We start from the raw sequence: 16546 nt of genomic DNA, 5'->3' as shown, positions 1-16546 counted from the left end.
GTTGCTGCCAGTAGCTCTTTAGATCATCCATGTATAGCAAATGTGTGATTTTGTATGGGTATGTTCCAGTAATATTATATCCAAAATTTGTATTATTTAGCATGTTGGATACTGGGTTCAGAGCAAGACAGAACCAGAAAGGACTTAATGAGTCTCCTTGGTATATTCCACGCTTAATCTGTATTGGCTGTGATGTGATATTATTTGAATTTGTTTGGATATTAAGTGTGGTTTTCCAGCTTTTCATTACTATGTTTAGGAACTGTATCAATTTAGGATCTACTTTGTATATTTCCAATATCTGTAGTAACCATGAGTGGAGTACACTATCAAAAGCTTTTTGGTTATCAATGTATGCATAGTGTAGCGACCTTTGTTTAGTTTTAGCTTGATATGTCACTTCTGTATCTATTATAAGTTGCTCTTTACATCCTCGTGCTCCTTTGCAGTAGCCTTTTTGTTCTTCATTTATAATTTTGTTCTGTGTTGTATGTGTCATTAATTTCTGTGTAATGACTGAAGTTAATATTTTGTAGATTGTTGGTAGGCATGTTACGGGGTGATATTTAGCTGGGTTTGCTGTGTCTGCTTGATCTTTAGGTTTCAGATAGGTTATTCCATGTGTAAGTGTATCAGGGAATGTGTATGGGTCTGCAGTGTAACTGTTAAATAATTTATGATATGAATATAATAGAGGGAAACATTCCACGTGGGAAAAATATATTTAAAAAGAAAGATGATGAGACTTACCAAACAAAAGCGCTGGCAGGTCGTTGACACACAAACAAACACAAACATACACACAAAATTCAAGCTTTCACAACAAACTGTTGCCTCATCAGGAAAGAGGGAAGGAGAGGGAAAGACGAAAGGATGTGGGTTTTAAGGGAGAGGGTAAGGAGTCATTCCAGTCCCAGGAGCGGAAAGACTTACCTTAGGGGGAGAAAAGGACGGGTATACACTCACACACACACACACACACACACATCCATCCACACATACACAGACACAAGCAGACATATTTAAAGACAAAGAGTTTGGGCAAATATGTCTGCTTGCGTCCACACACATGCGGATGGACATGTGTGTGTGCGTGTGCACACCCGTCCTAAAACCTCTTTCCTCATTACCTTAGCCAGCTTCATCCTGACCCACAACTTCTTCACTTTTGAAGGCCAGACATACCAACAATTAAAGGGAACAGCCACGGGTACCAGGATGGCCCCCTCGTACGCCAACCTATTCATGGGTCGCTTAGAGGAAGCCTTCTTGGTTACCCAGGCCTGCCAACCCAAAGTTTGGTACAGATTTATTGATGACATTTTCATGATCTGGACTCACAGTGAAGAAGAACTCCAGAATTTCCTCTCCAACCTCAACTCCTTTGGTTCCATCAGATTCACCTGGTCCTACTCTAAATCCCATGCCACTTTCCTTGACGTTGACCTCCACCTGTCCAATGGCCAGCTTCACACATCCGTCCACATCAAACCCACCAACAAGCAACAGTACCTCCATTATGACAGCTGCTACCCATTCCACATCAAACGGTCCCTTCCCTACAGCCTAGGTCTTCGTGGCAAACGAATCTGCTCCAGTCCAGAATCCTTGAACCATTACACCAACAACCTGAAAACAGCTTTTGCATCCCGTAACTACCCTCCCGACCTGGTACAGAAGCAAATAACCAGAGCCACTTCCTCATCTCCTCAAACCCGGAACCTTCCACAGAAGAACCCCAAAAGTGCCCCACTTGTGACAGGATACTTTCCGGGACTGGATCAGATTCTGAATGTGGCTCTCCAGCAGGGATACGACTTCCTCAAATCCTGCCCTAAAATGAGATCCATCCTTCATGAAATCCTCCCCACTCCACCAAGAGTGTCTTTCCGCCGTCCACCTAACCTTCGTAACCTCTTAGTTCATCCCTATGAAATCCCCAAACCACCTTCCCTACCCTCTGGCTCCTACCCCTGTAACCGCCCCCGGTGTAAAACCTGTCCCATGCACCCTCCCACCACCACCTATTCCAGTCCTGTAACCCGGAAGGTGTACACGATCAAAGGCAGAGCCACGTGTGAAAGCACCCACGTGATTTACCAACTGACCTGCCTACACTGTGAAGCGTTCTATGTGGGAATGACCAGCAACAAACTGTCCATTCGCATGAATGGACACAGGCAGACAGTGTTTGTTGGTAATGAGGATCACCCTGTGGCTAAACATGCCTTGGTGCACGGCCAACACGTCTTGGCACAGTGTTACACCGTCCGGGTTATCTGGATACTTCCCACTAACACCAACCTGTCAGAACTCCGGAGATGGGAACTTGCCCTTCAGCATATCCTCTCTTCTCGCTATCCGCCAGGCCTCAATCTCCGCTAATTTCTAATTTCAATCTGCCGCCGCTCATACCTCACCTGTCTTTCAACATCATCTTTGCCTCTGTACTTCCGTCCCGAGGCCCAAACTCTTTGCCTTTACAAATGTCTGCTTGTGTCTGTGTATGTGCGGATGGATGTGTGTGTGTGTGTGTGCGAGTGTGTGCCTGTCCTTTTTTCCCCCTAGGGTGTGTCTTTCCGCTCTCGGGATTGGGGTGACTCCTTGCCCTCTCCCTTAGAGCCCGGATCCTTTTGTCTTTCCCTCTCCTTCCCTCTTTCCTGGCGGGGCGGCCGTTTGTTGCGAGGGCTTGAGTTTTGTGTGTGTGTGTGTGTGTGTGTGTGTTTGTTTGTGTGTCTGTCGACCTGCCAGCGCTTTTGTTTGGTGGGTCTCATCATCTTTCTTTATATATATAAAACAAAGATGATGTGACTTGCCGGATGAAGGTGCTGGCGGGTCGGCGGACACACAAGCGAACGCAAGCATGCACACAGGGTTCAGGCTTTCGCGGCGGGCTGTTGCCTCGTCGGGGGGGAGGGGGGGGGGATGGAGGGATGTGGGTTTTGGGGGAGGGGGTGGGGAGTCGTTCCGGTCCCGGGAGCGGGGGGACTTGCCTTGGGGGGGGGGGGGGGGACGGGTGTGCACACGCACACACACATGTCCATCCGCACGTGTGTGGACGCAAGCAGACATATTTGCCCAAACTCTTTGTCTTTAAATATGTCTGCTTGTGTCTGTGTATGTGTGGATGGATGTGTGTGTGTGTGTGTGTGTGTGTGTGTGTGTGAGTGTATACCCGTCCTTTTCTCCCCCTAAGGTAAGTCTTTCCGCTCCTGGGACTGGAATGACTCCTTACCCTCTCCCTTAAAACCCACATCCTTTCGTCTTTCCCTCTCCTTCCCTCTTTCCTGATGAGGCAACAGTTTGTTGTGAAAGCTTGAATTTTGTGTGTATGTTTGTGTTTGTTTGTGTGTCTATCGACCTGCCAGCGCTTTTGTTTGGTAAGTCTCATCATCTTTCTTTTTAAATATGTTAAATAATTTAGTTAGATGTGAATGTGTTGAGGTGAACTTCTTTAGCCATAAATTTGCTATTTTATCATTTCCAGGGGCTTTCCAATTGTGCGTAGAATTAATTGCTCGGGTGACTTCATGTTGCAAAATTATCACTTCAGGCATTTGTGGTATCATCTTGTATGAGTCTGTTTCTGCTTGTATCCACCGTGCATGTCTGTTGTGTTGTACCGGGTTTGACCATATGTTGCTCCAGAAGTGTTCCACATCTGTTATGTTTGGTGGAATGTCTATTTTAATGTGTGTGTTACCTATTGTCTGGTAAAATTTCTTTTGGTTTGTGTTGAATGTTTGGTTTTGTTTCCTTCTATTTTCACTTTTTTTGTATCTTCTAAGTTGTTTGGCCAATGCTTGTAATTTCTGCTTCTTTTCATCTAATTGCTCTATTGCTTCTTGTTGTGAGATTTTACCTAACCTTTTTCGTTTTTTGTCTGATATTTCATTTCTTATAAATTGTGGTAGCTGTCCGATGTCTTTTCTCAGTTTTTCTATTCTGATCTGTAGCCTGTGTTGACATGCTGGTTTTGTGGGTTTCTTCTGTGTGTTGGTTGGTTCTGATCTCAGCCTAGTGTGTATATTTAGTGTAGTGAGTGCTCCTACATAAACCAGTAGTTGTAACTCTTCCATAGTTGTATTTTCATTTATTTTGTTGTGTATGATTGTGTTGATAGTTGTTATTGTTGTTTCGACTTGTGGGTTATTTGGTGGTCTATGCAAGAATGGTCTAATGTCTGTATTTGTGTCTTTGTATTCTATATATGTCAACTGAAATTTTTCTTCTATATCTAACATGTGTGTCACTTCATGTTCTATTTGTGCTTGTTCTGGTGGCTGTCTTAAGATTTCGTTTTCCTCTGATTGTTTAATTGACGCGTTTTGTTCTTTGTTTGTTTTCTCTGGGATGTTTGAGGCCATTACTGTATTTTCTTCTTCTTCTAATTGCACATTATTTTGTTCCAGTATTTGTTGTACTTGTTGTTTGATGTTTTCTAATTCTGACTGGGGTATCCTGTTATTTCTGATTATTACACGGATCTGATCAGCTAGTTGTCGTTCTGTTAAAAATTTTAATTCTGGGTATCTGGTAATAAATGTTGTGTATACTTGTGATCTGTATCCAGTTGTGTTGGTTCCTAGGTTTGTTGCTTGGTAATAACAGAACATGAGGTGTCGATTAACGTCATCTGATCATCTCATCCTCTGTCTTTGTTTTCCTTCTAGGGTGGTTGCAGGAAGCATATCCTGCAAAACACCTCTACTTGGATTTAAATCATTTTCCAGTTGGCTAGCAGTGTCATTACCACTGTGGGCGGGCATAGGGTTCAAGCGTCGTCCCCGACCATGACGTTGCTTGTCCGAGGCTTCTTTAGTTCTGTCCTGAACCAAATAATCACACTAAAAGGGGGGTTAGCCCTATTAGTGGTTTGTTCTTTTCATCGCCTTTTACGACTGGCAGAACGTACCGGAGGCCTGTTCTTTTCCCGGGCCTTCACAGGATTTATTATTATTATTATTATTATTATTATTATTATTATTATAACGATTGTTCCCTTTAGGAGAGCAATTGAACTTGAATTCATAATTTCATCTTCGGATGTTTTACTTCTTTGCTTCCCAAAACCTCTTCATCCTCTCAGAATGCTCCTTCTTCCATTCCTCTGTCCATTTTTTACCAGGCTGACGCGATGTTCTTTCCCCAAACTTGACATTTGTGATTTTATGCCGGCACTTGGTGCAATCTTCGAGATTTTTTATGTTGATCTGCTGTAGATCCCTCTGGACTTCTTTCAGCCATTCTGTGCCACGTTTACTCCTTGTTATAATATTGAATAATTTCTTTGCTCTTCTGGAGTCTTCCATCCTGTAGATGTGTGTATAAAATTTGGCTCGGGCTTTCTGATTTCATCTGTTACTATGTTGATCTTTCTATAGAGTTCGTTTTGTGGTCTCTTCATCCAAATGCCATTTTTGTTGATTGGACCGTAAATCTTCCTGAGAATTTTTCTTTCCTGCTTTTCTATTTCCTTAATTTTTGAATGACTATCAATCACCATTGTTTCAGCTGCATAGATTGCTTCTGGAAGAATCACTGTTGTATAGTGCCTCAATTTTGCGTCTGTTGAAATGCATTTCTTGTTTTAATGCGTCCATGTTAGCTTGTAGGCCTTCTGGACCTTGGTGATTCTTTGTTCATTGGCAATTCGGTTTAATCCTGAGGACTGTATAGTTTCACCGAGGCATTTAAAATGGCTGACTTGTGCAATTTTACCATATTTTGTTATTAAAGGGGATTTATTTTCTGGCTGCCTTTTCATATATTGGGTTTTTTCATAAGATATCTGTAGTCCGGTTTTTTTGTGAAATTTCATGTAGTTTTTCCACTGCGTGAATTGCTTCTGTTCTGTTATTGGTGATAATTGCAATATAATCAGCGAAAGCAAGGCACTTGACTTTAATTCGGTTCTCTTTCTTGATACCAATTTGGAAACCCTGTACGTGAGGTTCCCATTCCCTGATTATCTTTTCTAGAACAATATTGAAAAGGATTGGGGATAGTCCGTCCCCCTGTCGAACTCCAGATTTGATTTCGAAGGGTTCTGATACTTCGCCCATGAATTTCACTTTGGCCGTTGTTCCTGTAAGTGTCTGATCTGTGATTTTTCGTGTCTTTCGGTCGATCCCAAATTCTTCCATGATTTTAAACAGGGTTCCATGGTCGACTGAATCATATGCTTTCCTGAAGTCGATGTATGTAACTACTGTGTTTCTGCATTTCCTCATTTGTAATATTGTCTTTAAGCACCATATCTGTTCCACACATGAGCGTCCTTTTCTGAATCCGGCCTGGTATTCACCAATTAGTGTATCTGCTTGAGATTCTATCCTGTTTAAAAGCGCTTTGGAAAGGATTTTGTGTTATTATTATTATTATTATTATTATTATTCCCTGAATGAGATTTTTCACTCTGCAGTGGAATGTCGCTGATATGAAACTTACTGGCAGATTGAAACTGTAATGTATTGAGACTCAAACTCGGGATCTTTGCCTATCCTGGGCAAGTGCTCTGCTGACTGAGATACTCGAGCATGACTCACGACCCATCCTCACAGCTTTACTTCCTCCAGTATCTCATCCCTACCTTCCAAACTTCACAGAAGCTCTCCTGTGAAACTTGCAAGACTAGCACTCCTGGAAGAAAGGATATTGTGGAGACTGGCCTGGGGATGTTTCCAGAGTGAGATTTTCATTCTGAGGACAGGTGTGGAGTCGTACTTCAGTAGCTCAGTTGGTAGAGCAGTTGCCCGTAAAAGGCAAAGGGACTGACTTCAAGTCTCAATCCCGCACAGTTTTCATCTGCCAGGAAGTTTCATATCAACGACACTCCGCTGCAGGGTGAAAATCTCGTTCTGAAAACATCCCGCTGTTTGTGGGTAAGTCATTTCTTTGTAGTGCTAGTCTTGCAAATTTCAGAGACGAGCTTCTGCAAAGTTTGGAAAGTAGAAGATGAGATACCAGCGGAAGTAGATCTGTAAGGACAGGTCGGGAGTCGTGCACGGGTAGCTCAGTCAGTAGAGTACTAGCCATTGGGAGACAAAGCTCCCGAGCATGAGTTTCAGTCTGGCACAGTTTTAATCTGCCCGGAAGTTTCATTATTATTCCCATATTCCTTATCTGTGTCTCAGCATTTAAGTGTCAGACTGTGGATCCAGAGATCACAAGTTGAATCTCCAGTCACTCTCAGAATTTTAAACTGTCACTTATAATTTATTTCACCTCAAGCAATTTTTTGTAATGTGAAAAACTCTGAGGTGCACTTTGCTTTGTGAGTCATGTTAAAATATGGATCCCCTTACACATGAATGCAAAGTCTGTTCAAAGATTGGTGGAAGGCAAGGTCATAACAACTCCAGTAGGACCATGTGTAGTAAAGCACCATGGTGTTCAAAGTAACGTAAAGGTTGATGACAGCTTTACTGTACCTTGTAATTTATCTCCTGTTAAAGCAAGAATACTTTAGCAATGCATGTGATAAACAAATGAACAATTTCCTCGCTATGTGAATTGCTATCACATGAAAGAATAACAGCCAATAATGGTTTAGTGTTAGTAACTGCCACCTAAATGCCATCAGAATTTGCTGTCTCATAGCTGTAGAGTGAACAATTAGTGGGCCAGTAAAGTCATTAATAACAAGTGAAAGTAGTTTTGGGGCAGTACAGGGCAACAATGCTATTGGGAACTAAATTTAGTTCAGAATTTGCCTTTTTCTATATGATCTACGTAGTCCTCAACAGAGAACACTAACTGCAACTGCAGTTATGAATTTTTATGCACAGCAAAAGCTTCATTTGCATAAGTCACATTCATTAATAGTGGAATAGCATGTCAGAATAATAGGCAAAAATACTGTAAAACCTTATTTCACTAATTAGTATAAAAAAATCAAAGCACATTTTGGGAACGAACTAAAGTTGCAAATTTTATATCTGTATGTATGTTTTTCATATGTTATGCAGGTCAGTTACAACATACCAAATTGTATTAGTTACTGTGTTCCTTCTCTAGATTAAGCAACCCACTTTCCCACCCAAAGTTTTGTGTGTGTGTGTGTGTGTGTGTGTGTGTGTGTGTGTGTGCGCGTGCATGCATAAAGAGAAATAACTGTAAAGTTAGTAATGTATCTGTGGTAGTACGCATGGCATTGTGCCACATATCAGTCCGCTATAGGTGAGTGATTTTGTAGCGTCAGTTTTGTCTGTTTCCAACTTGTAATTTCCGTTACCATAATAGTATTTCTTTTTTATGTTAGATGATGTGTTGCTATTTAGTTGCTTGATGACTTTTGAACTAGGATGTAATTGAATTATTACTTGTAGGCCATCATCACCTCAGCAGGTGGATCCTCTTCTGCCAGGATTAATCAAAGAGTCATTATCTTCATGGGTGGATGCTACACGAGAGTATGTCTCTCAAGAAGTAACGATGCTGCTAAAACTGGTGCGCACTTTGAGAGGTCTAGCTGCTGTCAGGGCAGGGCATGCAGCCATTTCTCAGGACCATGCTGCTATTTGCCGATCACTACTTGTTCCACAGGGTGCAGATCTTTGGGGAACATTCTTTCGACCTTCATTGTCATCCTGTGCACACAGTCTTGTTGACCAACAGTGGTGCAGTGCACTGCAGAAAGTCAAGAGTGCAGTTGGAGCAGCAGTAAAGGACATCACATATATCAGGTACAGAATGTTTTAACAATTATAATTTTCACCAAATGTTATATGGTGGAGTCAAGTTTTAATTGCATATCAACCTGCTAGAGATTTGTGGGGAGAAATAAAGGTGAAGGGAAGAAATACTGGAATTTGCCATATCTAACAATTGCCAATCAATTGTGTAAAAATATTTTATGCTTTGAATCTCATTTTTCATCTGCTGTCAATTAAGACTGCTGTTACAAAGACTGCATTTTAATGCCACTACTGAATGTCGCACTATCCTGGCACCATTATCTGACTTGGCTGTTTTTGCTGTCATTATGGTTTTGCATTCTAATGAAGTTTTAATAGTTCACTTGTAGTGGCATTACTATATTGTCAAATAGTGGAAAGAGTAGAGAGAGCTGCTCAGTATATACCGTATTGGCTAAAATACAAGCAGTGCTTGAAAATGACACCACCTTAATTTTGAGGAGGAAAGATCAAAAGGAAGCTGATGGAAAAAAATTATTCACATTACCCATTTACAAAAGCTGTTCACAATTTGGTCACTCTAAATCATATTCTTTATGTTTTAATGTTGATAAGTTATGGACAAATACCAGCCTTCTAATCTTAGTCTTCAGTGATGTCACTGTTTACTTCCATACTGGCATATTGTTTTCATCACTTTCAGTACTTCTGTCACTCTCCTCCCTATGTATGTCAGTCCAGGGCATTGGACGCACAGCATTTCACACACATTTCTTTTTGAAACCTTCTCTGTTAGATGTAATCTCCACATAATGAATAACTGTGAGTTTGAAATAGTGAGTTTTGATGATTCTCTTTTGACATTGCCACTCACTGGTGAAGACAAAGTGTTTCTCTTTGATTATAGGAGAACTTTACTTGTCCTGTCATGTAAAAGAGTGGAATTGTGGGCATGATGATAATTATCACCGAAATGCAATGTTAGAAGCCGCAGATGGTTACATGGCTACATCATACACGATGATCAGTTTCAAAACACTAGTGATATCCAGATGGCCCAGATTTTGAAGAAGACATTGAAGTTGAGCATTTATGTGCTCAGCTGGACTGCTTTTTGCTAACCTCTTCTCTTTTCATAATTTTGTCATGCTGTTTATTTAGGCAGATTGCTGATTGAGTGGCATGCTCATATAAAAAGTTATTCAAAATATGCAGTGGGATTGACATGTGGCATGACTGCATTCACATATAACCCTGGAAATTAATAATAGTCACATTTCTTTTTTTTTTTATAGATTAAGGCTCTCAAGGATTGGTATCATGTCATTTTATTTGTAAAACTTGCAGATATGTTTTTCCCTAAAAATGTAAAAACATCTGTACTGTCACTTGTGTGATCCATTTGAGGAGGAAACCCAGGATTATTTTCCTACTATTTATTATGTAGCTGAATGCCTACTTATGTTATTACTATTCTATCATTTCTGTTTCTCTGCCTTTCCTCTTCCACTATTTCTGGCAATTTGCAGATAGTCTCAAGAAAAATCAGGTGCATGTGGGAAAGTGTTACTATTGATTTGAAATGGAGCTTGCTCATATGTCCAACATACAGGGTGGTTCTTATTAACATTTAAAAGCCTGGGAAATGGTGTAGATGATGCTGAGACAAGTAATTTAATGTGAGACACATGGAGGTCGCAAATGTCAGGAAATACCCCAAAAGTGGATGGAAAATGCCGAACATGTGACATCACCAGATGATGTGTCTCGCTGTACGTGCAGCAGTTTAGCCTGTCAGTCCGTCGCAACTGATCATCCCAACCCAAGTCAGGTATTCGTGTCACTGTGGCTCTAGGCCCATGTGTGTTACTTAAACATGTGGAGCTCAGTGTTCATGTGTTGTGTGTGGCAAGCAGTGTGTTTTCATTAGTTAGACAATTATGTGTTTACAATGAGGTAAGACTTAATATTTTATTTTCTGGTCTCACAATCTCCTCTGGTTTATTGCAAAGTACAGTATTGTACAATAAAAACAGACTGTATTAAATCACAAGTAAATATGTATAAGCTCCCAAATTGCATCATTACCAGTAGATGACCTAAGTTTTCTTAGAGAGAGAGAGAGAGAAGAGAGAAGAGAGAGGAGGGGGGGGGGGATGAAAAAAACACAAAATAAGAACAGCTTTTACTTGGCTACAGCGAGGACAATAATTGTGTAACTTCTAGATTTACAACAGTTAACATTTACAAAGTATATTCTAAATTTGCACTGTTAACACGAATGCAACTATTGCGTTGCTCAATCAGCCCTTCATACCCCAGTCCAGCCACTGCAGAATGCAATGAGGCACATCATCTGGTGACATTACACATTCAACCTTTCTCATCCATTTTTGGTGTGCTTCCCGACATTTGTGACCTCGTGTGTCTTATATTAAATTACTTGACCCAGCACCATCAATGTCACTTTGGGGATTTTTAAACATTGATAAGAATCACCCTGTGTATTTCAATACAGTGTGCATGATGTGAATTGGACATGGAGCTTAAATTATCGTTCAAACTGTACAGAATACTGATACAAAAATTGTAAATACGCGTGCGCGCGCACTCGCTCACACACACACACACACACACACACACACACACACACACACACAAGCCCTCATGCAAACACAGGTGTTGGAGTTGCATTTGCGCGTGTGTGTGTGTGTGTGTGTATGTTTGTGTGTGTGTGTGTGTGTGTGTGTGTGTGTGTGTGTGTGTGTGTTTTGTCAAGTTCTGATTAAGGCCTTTTCAGCCAAAATCCCACTTATGCCGCAGTCTTTTTGATGTGCCTATCTGCACAGGATCTCCATTATATTGTGAGTAGTAATGTATCCTTTTCATAATATTGCATTATTCAATCCTGGATTTTCCTTGTTTGATTATAAAAAATTTGCTGTGTATAGAATCATTTCCCTGAGCAGTGTGCAACAATTGCCTGTTTGCAACAGTTTACTGCAAGTGTATTCAATTTATTTTTCAAAGGCTGCATGAACCTGAACAAGATTTACGCTGGTTTGTGTGGAAGGAATGGGAAACTGATCTTCCGCAAGCTGATCAGGAAGCACCAGATGGAAAAGGTCAGTCATTCCTGTCCTAATTAAATTAGATACACTTTTCATTTCTTGGTGAGGAGGTGTTCAAGGATACACAACATTTCATAAACACACACTGTTGAGCCAAAACATTGTGAGAACTGCTCAATCTGAGATTGAATGCTGCCTGACAGTTTTGTGGGCATGTGACACAATAAGGTAAGAATGTCAGTGGAGAAAAGATGAATTGGGAATCATTCTAGAGAGCATACTGGCCACAAATGGAGAAATTCATAGATGTGAAGAACTTTGACAGAAGACAGATTGTTATTACCTGCCACTTCTTTGAGAACGAGCATCTTGGAAACAGTGAAGCTGTTCACATGGTGGTTGAAGAATAGTGAAACCACAAGTGAGTGACAAGGTGTTGGATATCCACACATCATCAGAAAAACATGTACATGGGAGGCTGGCTCACACTGAAAGTGAGACAGGCAGATCTAACAGCAGGGTATAGTGCTGGTGCAGGCTCCATTGTTTCGGAGCATGCCATTTAGCACATGTGATGATGTTCCCTGCTTTGTTTCTTTGTTTGTTGTCCTCAGTGTTGACATACTGGCTGAAAAAATAGGGGAGGAAGTGCAGTACCATCTACTGTAAATGATGTAGCCAACAGGTGCACATTTGCGTTACACAGTTGTTTGCTTTCACTTTTCACAACCCCTCTCCCCATATATCCATTTATATGGCCAGTGCACTATTGTTTAACTTTCGATAAGCCTCATTAATAGGTTCCAGGTGAACATCCACATACTGCTACAGTAGTTTACTGTTGAACATCTATGAGCAGTAAAAAAACTAACCATAAAGTTCACAGTTCTTGACGAATATAAAGGTACATATGGAACAGTCACTATCATTGTTTTAACACATGGCCTAATTGTGTAACACTTATTTCACAGTTACGTTGACGCATTGTTGTTGATCTAACGGACACAGGTTTCTCGTCTGAAACTCGGCCATGGACTGACTGTCTTGGGACAAAAAATTGGGGCCTTATATATCCTCACAATAATAGGTACTGAAACTTCACATTGTTCGATGTTTGATTTACAGAAATTACAATTAAATCTTAAGTTATTAAATTAACTGAATACATTGAAAAATTCGTTCCTTTTAACAGTTTCTTCTACTAAAAGGCTTAAGCCGAATTATTTGTTTAAATGATGAAACCAAGATATATCGTTACACAAACACTACTTTTGACAAAACTGTTAATTAATTTGGAATTAATGAAGAGCTGAATTTGCTAACATGTTTTAAAATAGAGTCAAATAAATACTTAAAGATTTCTAGCATTTTGTCTTCCAAATGATTACAATTATGAGGGTAATCCCAAAAGTAAGGTCTCCTATTTATGTATAAGTACATAGACCTGTTTATTTCTACAATGGTTTACATTCGTTTACAGATTGAACATTTAGCTATTTTTCGGCATATCACCATTTCTGTTGATGCATTTTTGTAGACACTGTGGCAGTCTTTGTATGCCTATGTCATACCAGCTTACTGCCATGCTGTTCAGAAAGTTATGAACCTCTTCTTTCACTTCGTTGCCGGAGCTGAATTGCTCGGACCACAATTAACACTGACAGGTACTTTGAGACTCTGAAAAAACTCAAACGGGCAATTCGGAACCGGAGAAGAGGAATGTTGAGCAAGGGCGTACACATTCTCCATTACAATGCTCGCCCACACATCACTCGGCAAACTGTTGCTCTCCTGCAACAGTTTCAGTGGAACATAATCACCCACCCACCCTATAGTCCTAACTTGGTGCCCAGTGACTATCGCCTGTTCCCTAGGTTAAAACAACAGCAGTTCAGCTCCAACGACAAGGTGAAAGAAGAGGTTCATAACTTCCTGAACAGCATGGTGGTGAGCTGGTATGTCATGAGCATACAAAAACTGCCACAGCGTTTACAAAAATGCATCGACAGAAATGGTGATTATGTTGAAAAGTAGCTAAATGTTCAAACTGTAAACTGATGTAAACCATTGTAGAAATAAACAGGTCTATGTACTTATAAAAAATAGGAGACCTTACTTTTGGGATTACCCTCGTATTACAGAATTTATATTTGTTTGTAAGTCAACAATAGAATTTAAGTTATGAAACAATTACTTATTTCATCCTATAACAAAAGATACTAACTAGGCCTGATTGAAATAATTTAGAAAATCAATTACATACATAAAACTAAGCATGGAATTAGATCTGGTGCTATATTCTTTAAAACTGAGGACCAACCTTTCTCTTTTATGGAGATGCAGATTATACTCATGTCTGTTAATGGTAATTAATTCAAAAATGAAAAAACGGATTTAAGGAGGCAGATGGCAAAACAAGAAGGAAAGTAAAAATATACCAGCTTGCTTTGTCACACACACACACACACACACACACACACGCACACACACACTACTGAACATGGGGCTTCATAACATAGGATCCTTATGTGATCCCTGTGTGACCCAACAATATTGTAAATTACAATTTCAGGGTGCAAGGGGTGATTGAGATTGGTCCGTCGATTAGTAGAAACATTTCACATGGTCAGATAAGTCGTTTGTCTTGTTATGGAAGGCCTATGCTTGTTTCCGGACATGTGGTCATGCAGGTAAATGACTACTCAAAATATGCACCACATCATGGATGAAGGTTGACTGGGGCAGTATTGTGCTATGGGGACATTTGCCTGGGCATTCATAGGACTTGTAGTAGTAATCAAAGACACCATGATCGCTGTGAACTTCTTGAAGATTATGGAAGCCACGTACATCTCTTCTTGAGTGGTGATCTTCCTGATGGTGATAGCTTCTTCCTACAGGATAACTGTCCATAACATAAGGACAAAATTGTGCTGTTGTCTATTGAGGAATATGATAGTAAATTCATGTTCATATTCGACCACCAAATCATCCTGATCTGAACCTGATGGAATGCATCTAGAATGCTATCAAGTGACAGCTCTGCACCTACAAACTGCTGGCCTTTAATTTAATGGAACTGCGAAAACTATGAATTGACAATTTGTGCTTTGTACATCTAGAAACCTAGTGAGGATTTGCGGAATCCATGCTACACACACACACACACACACACACACATACACACACAATCACTGTATATGCATTCCAAAGGTGGACCAACAAACTATTAAACAGGTGGGCATATTGTTTTGGTTCATCAGTCTTTTTATAAAGAGAGATAGAGAGAGAGAGAGAGAGAGAGAGAGAGAGAGAGAGAGAGAGAGAGAGAAGAGAGAGAGAGAGAGATGCTAATGTTTTTTCCACAGATGCTAAAAGAAACATATTTTCATTTAAGCGGTAAAATGTGTGATAGACATGTAAATGTATATGTATATGCCAAAGTTCATTAAATAATTCTTTGAGTATTGTAGCCACAGATCATCAAACACAAAGCATTTGTCTGACAAACTGAAATGACTTTTTCTTGGTGCAGTGTATATGCATGAATGTTCCAGATGTGTTTCACTTTATACATTAAGACATTTTCAGTGGATTTAATGTAGTAATACAGTTTTGTTTGTATATGCACCTTATACATTAGAAAACTGCTAAGCCATAATTTTTACATTAACAAATTGTCACATACAATTATTTATTATTTATTTTCTGGCCAAAAAGATGCCTTTACTCCTTGAGTACTACTTTCTTTGGGGGGGGGGGGGAGGAGAGATGGTAAACAGTTTTAAAATAAGGTAAACACTTTATTAAACATGTACTGCGTTCTTCATTCATGTCAGGAGCACTGTGTACACCACTCCAGTTCATGTCTTTGAGGAGTTTCATAAAACAATGTCAGCTGAGTGAGACAACTCTGATTCATTAAGTTAAATAAGTAGTTTATTAATGTGACTCCTATTATGTAAAGCCACATTTGAATGTAGCCACCCATTTGTTAACTGTTGAAAATGGAATAGCATGTTACTTAAAACTTTCACTAACTTTGGGTGAATAACTATTGGTTATAAGTTACAAACTACATGAAACAAAGTGTGGTACTCTAGTTTATAAACCTGCATTAAAAAATCTATTCTGCAAATAAAGTTAATGTTTGACTTGCATTATTGGGCAACATGTATCAACATAACAAAAACAAAATTGCATTAATATCAACTCCCATTTCTTTGCTAGGCAGAAAATTTTTCCCTGTCTCACAGGTCTTATGTACAGATATTAAATGTAATTTTACATGCATGGGCAATGCCAAAGTTGTAGTACATACACTGATCAGCCAAAACATTATGACCACTGTTCACTGCGACATTGGACACCACCTGGTGGCGCTGTGGGCATTTGGTGCAGTAATGAAAGTATGTAAGCAGAGCAGACATGGATGGGGGATCACCATAGCAAAGATATGGGCTGCAAATGGGGAATCCATTGAGATAAAGCTATTTTGGCAAAGAGGAAATCATTATGATGCAGAGCATGTCAACGAGTATCTCAAAAATGGCGAAGCTGGTCCAATATTCACGTGCTACTGTCGTAAGCATTTATGGAAAGAGGTATAAGGACAGTGAAACTACCACTAGGTGCTAAATGATTTCATGTACTAGACTCTTCACAGAACGTGAGATTTGGAGGATTGTCTGCTCTATAAAGTAGGGTAGATGGTTATCTGTGGCATCTCTGTCAGAAGAGCACAATGCTGGTATACACAGCAATGTTCTGGAGTGCACCGTTCATCGTTCGTTCTTGAATGTGGAGCTCCGCAGCTGACCACCCCTGCATGTCGCA

The 16546-nt window shown here is 40.1% G+C and overlaps 1 protein-coding gene across 3 annotated transcripts in view; it reads left to right on the top strand.

Annotated features, from left to right (window-relative positions):
* Positions 1-16546, top strand: part of LOC126094496 (conserved oligomeric Golgi complex subunit 1) — a 135392-nt gene that overhangs the window by 42197 nt on the left and 76649 nt on the right. For all 3 annotated transcript variants that reach the window (XM_049908904.1, XM_049908905.1, XM_049908906.1), the window contains exons 7-8: positions 8331-8687; positions 11670-11764. In XM_049908904.1, the coding sequence (XP_049764861.1) occupies positions 8331-8687; positions 11670-11764 (452 nt within the window). The remainder of the gene's footprint in view (positions 1-8330; positions 8688-11669; positions 11765-16546) is intronic.

Source organism: Schistocerca cancellata, chromosome 8 (genome assembly GCF_023864275.1).
Source record: "Schistocerca cancellata isolate TAMUIC-IGC-003103 chromosome 8, iqSchCanc2.1, whole genome shotgun sequence".
NCBI classification, from domain to species: Eukaryota; Metazoa; Arthropoda; class Insecta; order Orthoptera; family Acrididae; genus Schistocerca; species Schistocerca cancellata.
This window is presented reverse-complemented; position numbering and strand designations above follow the sequence as displayed.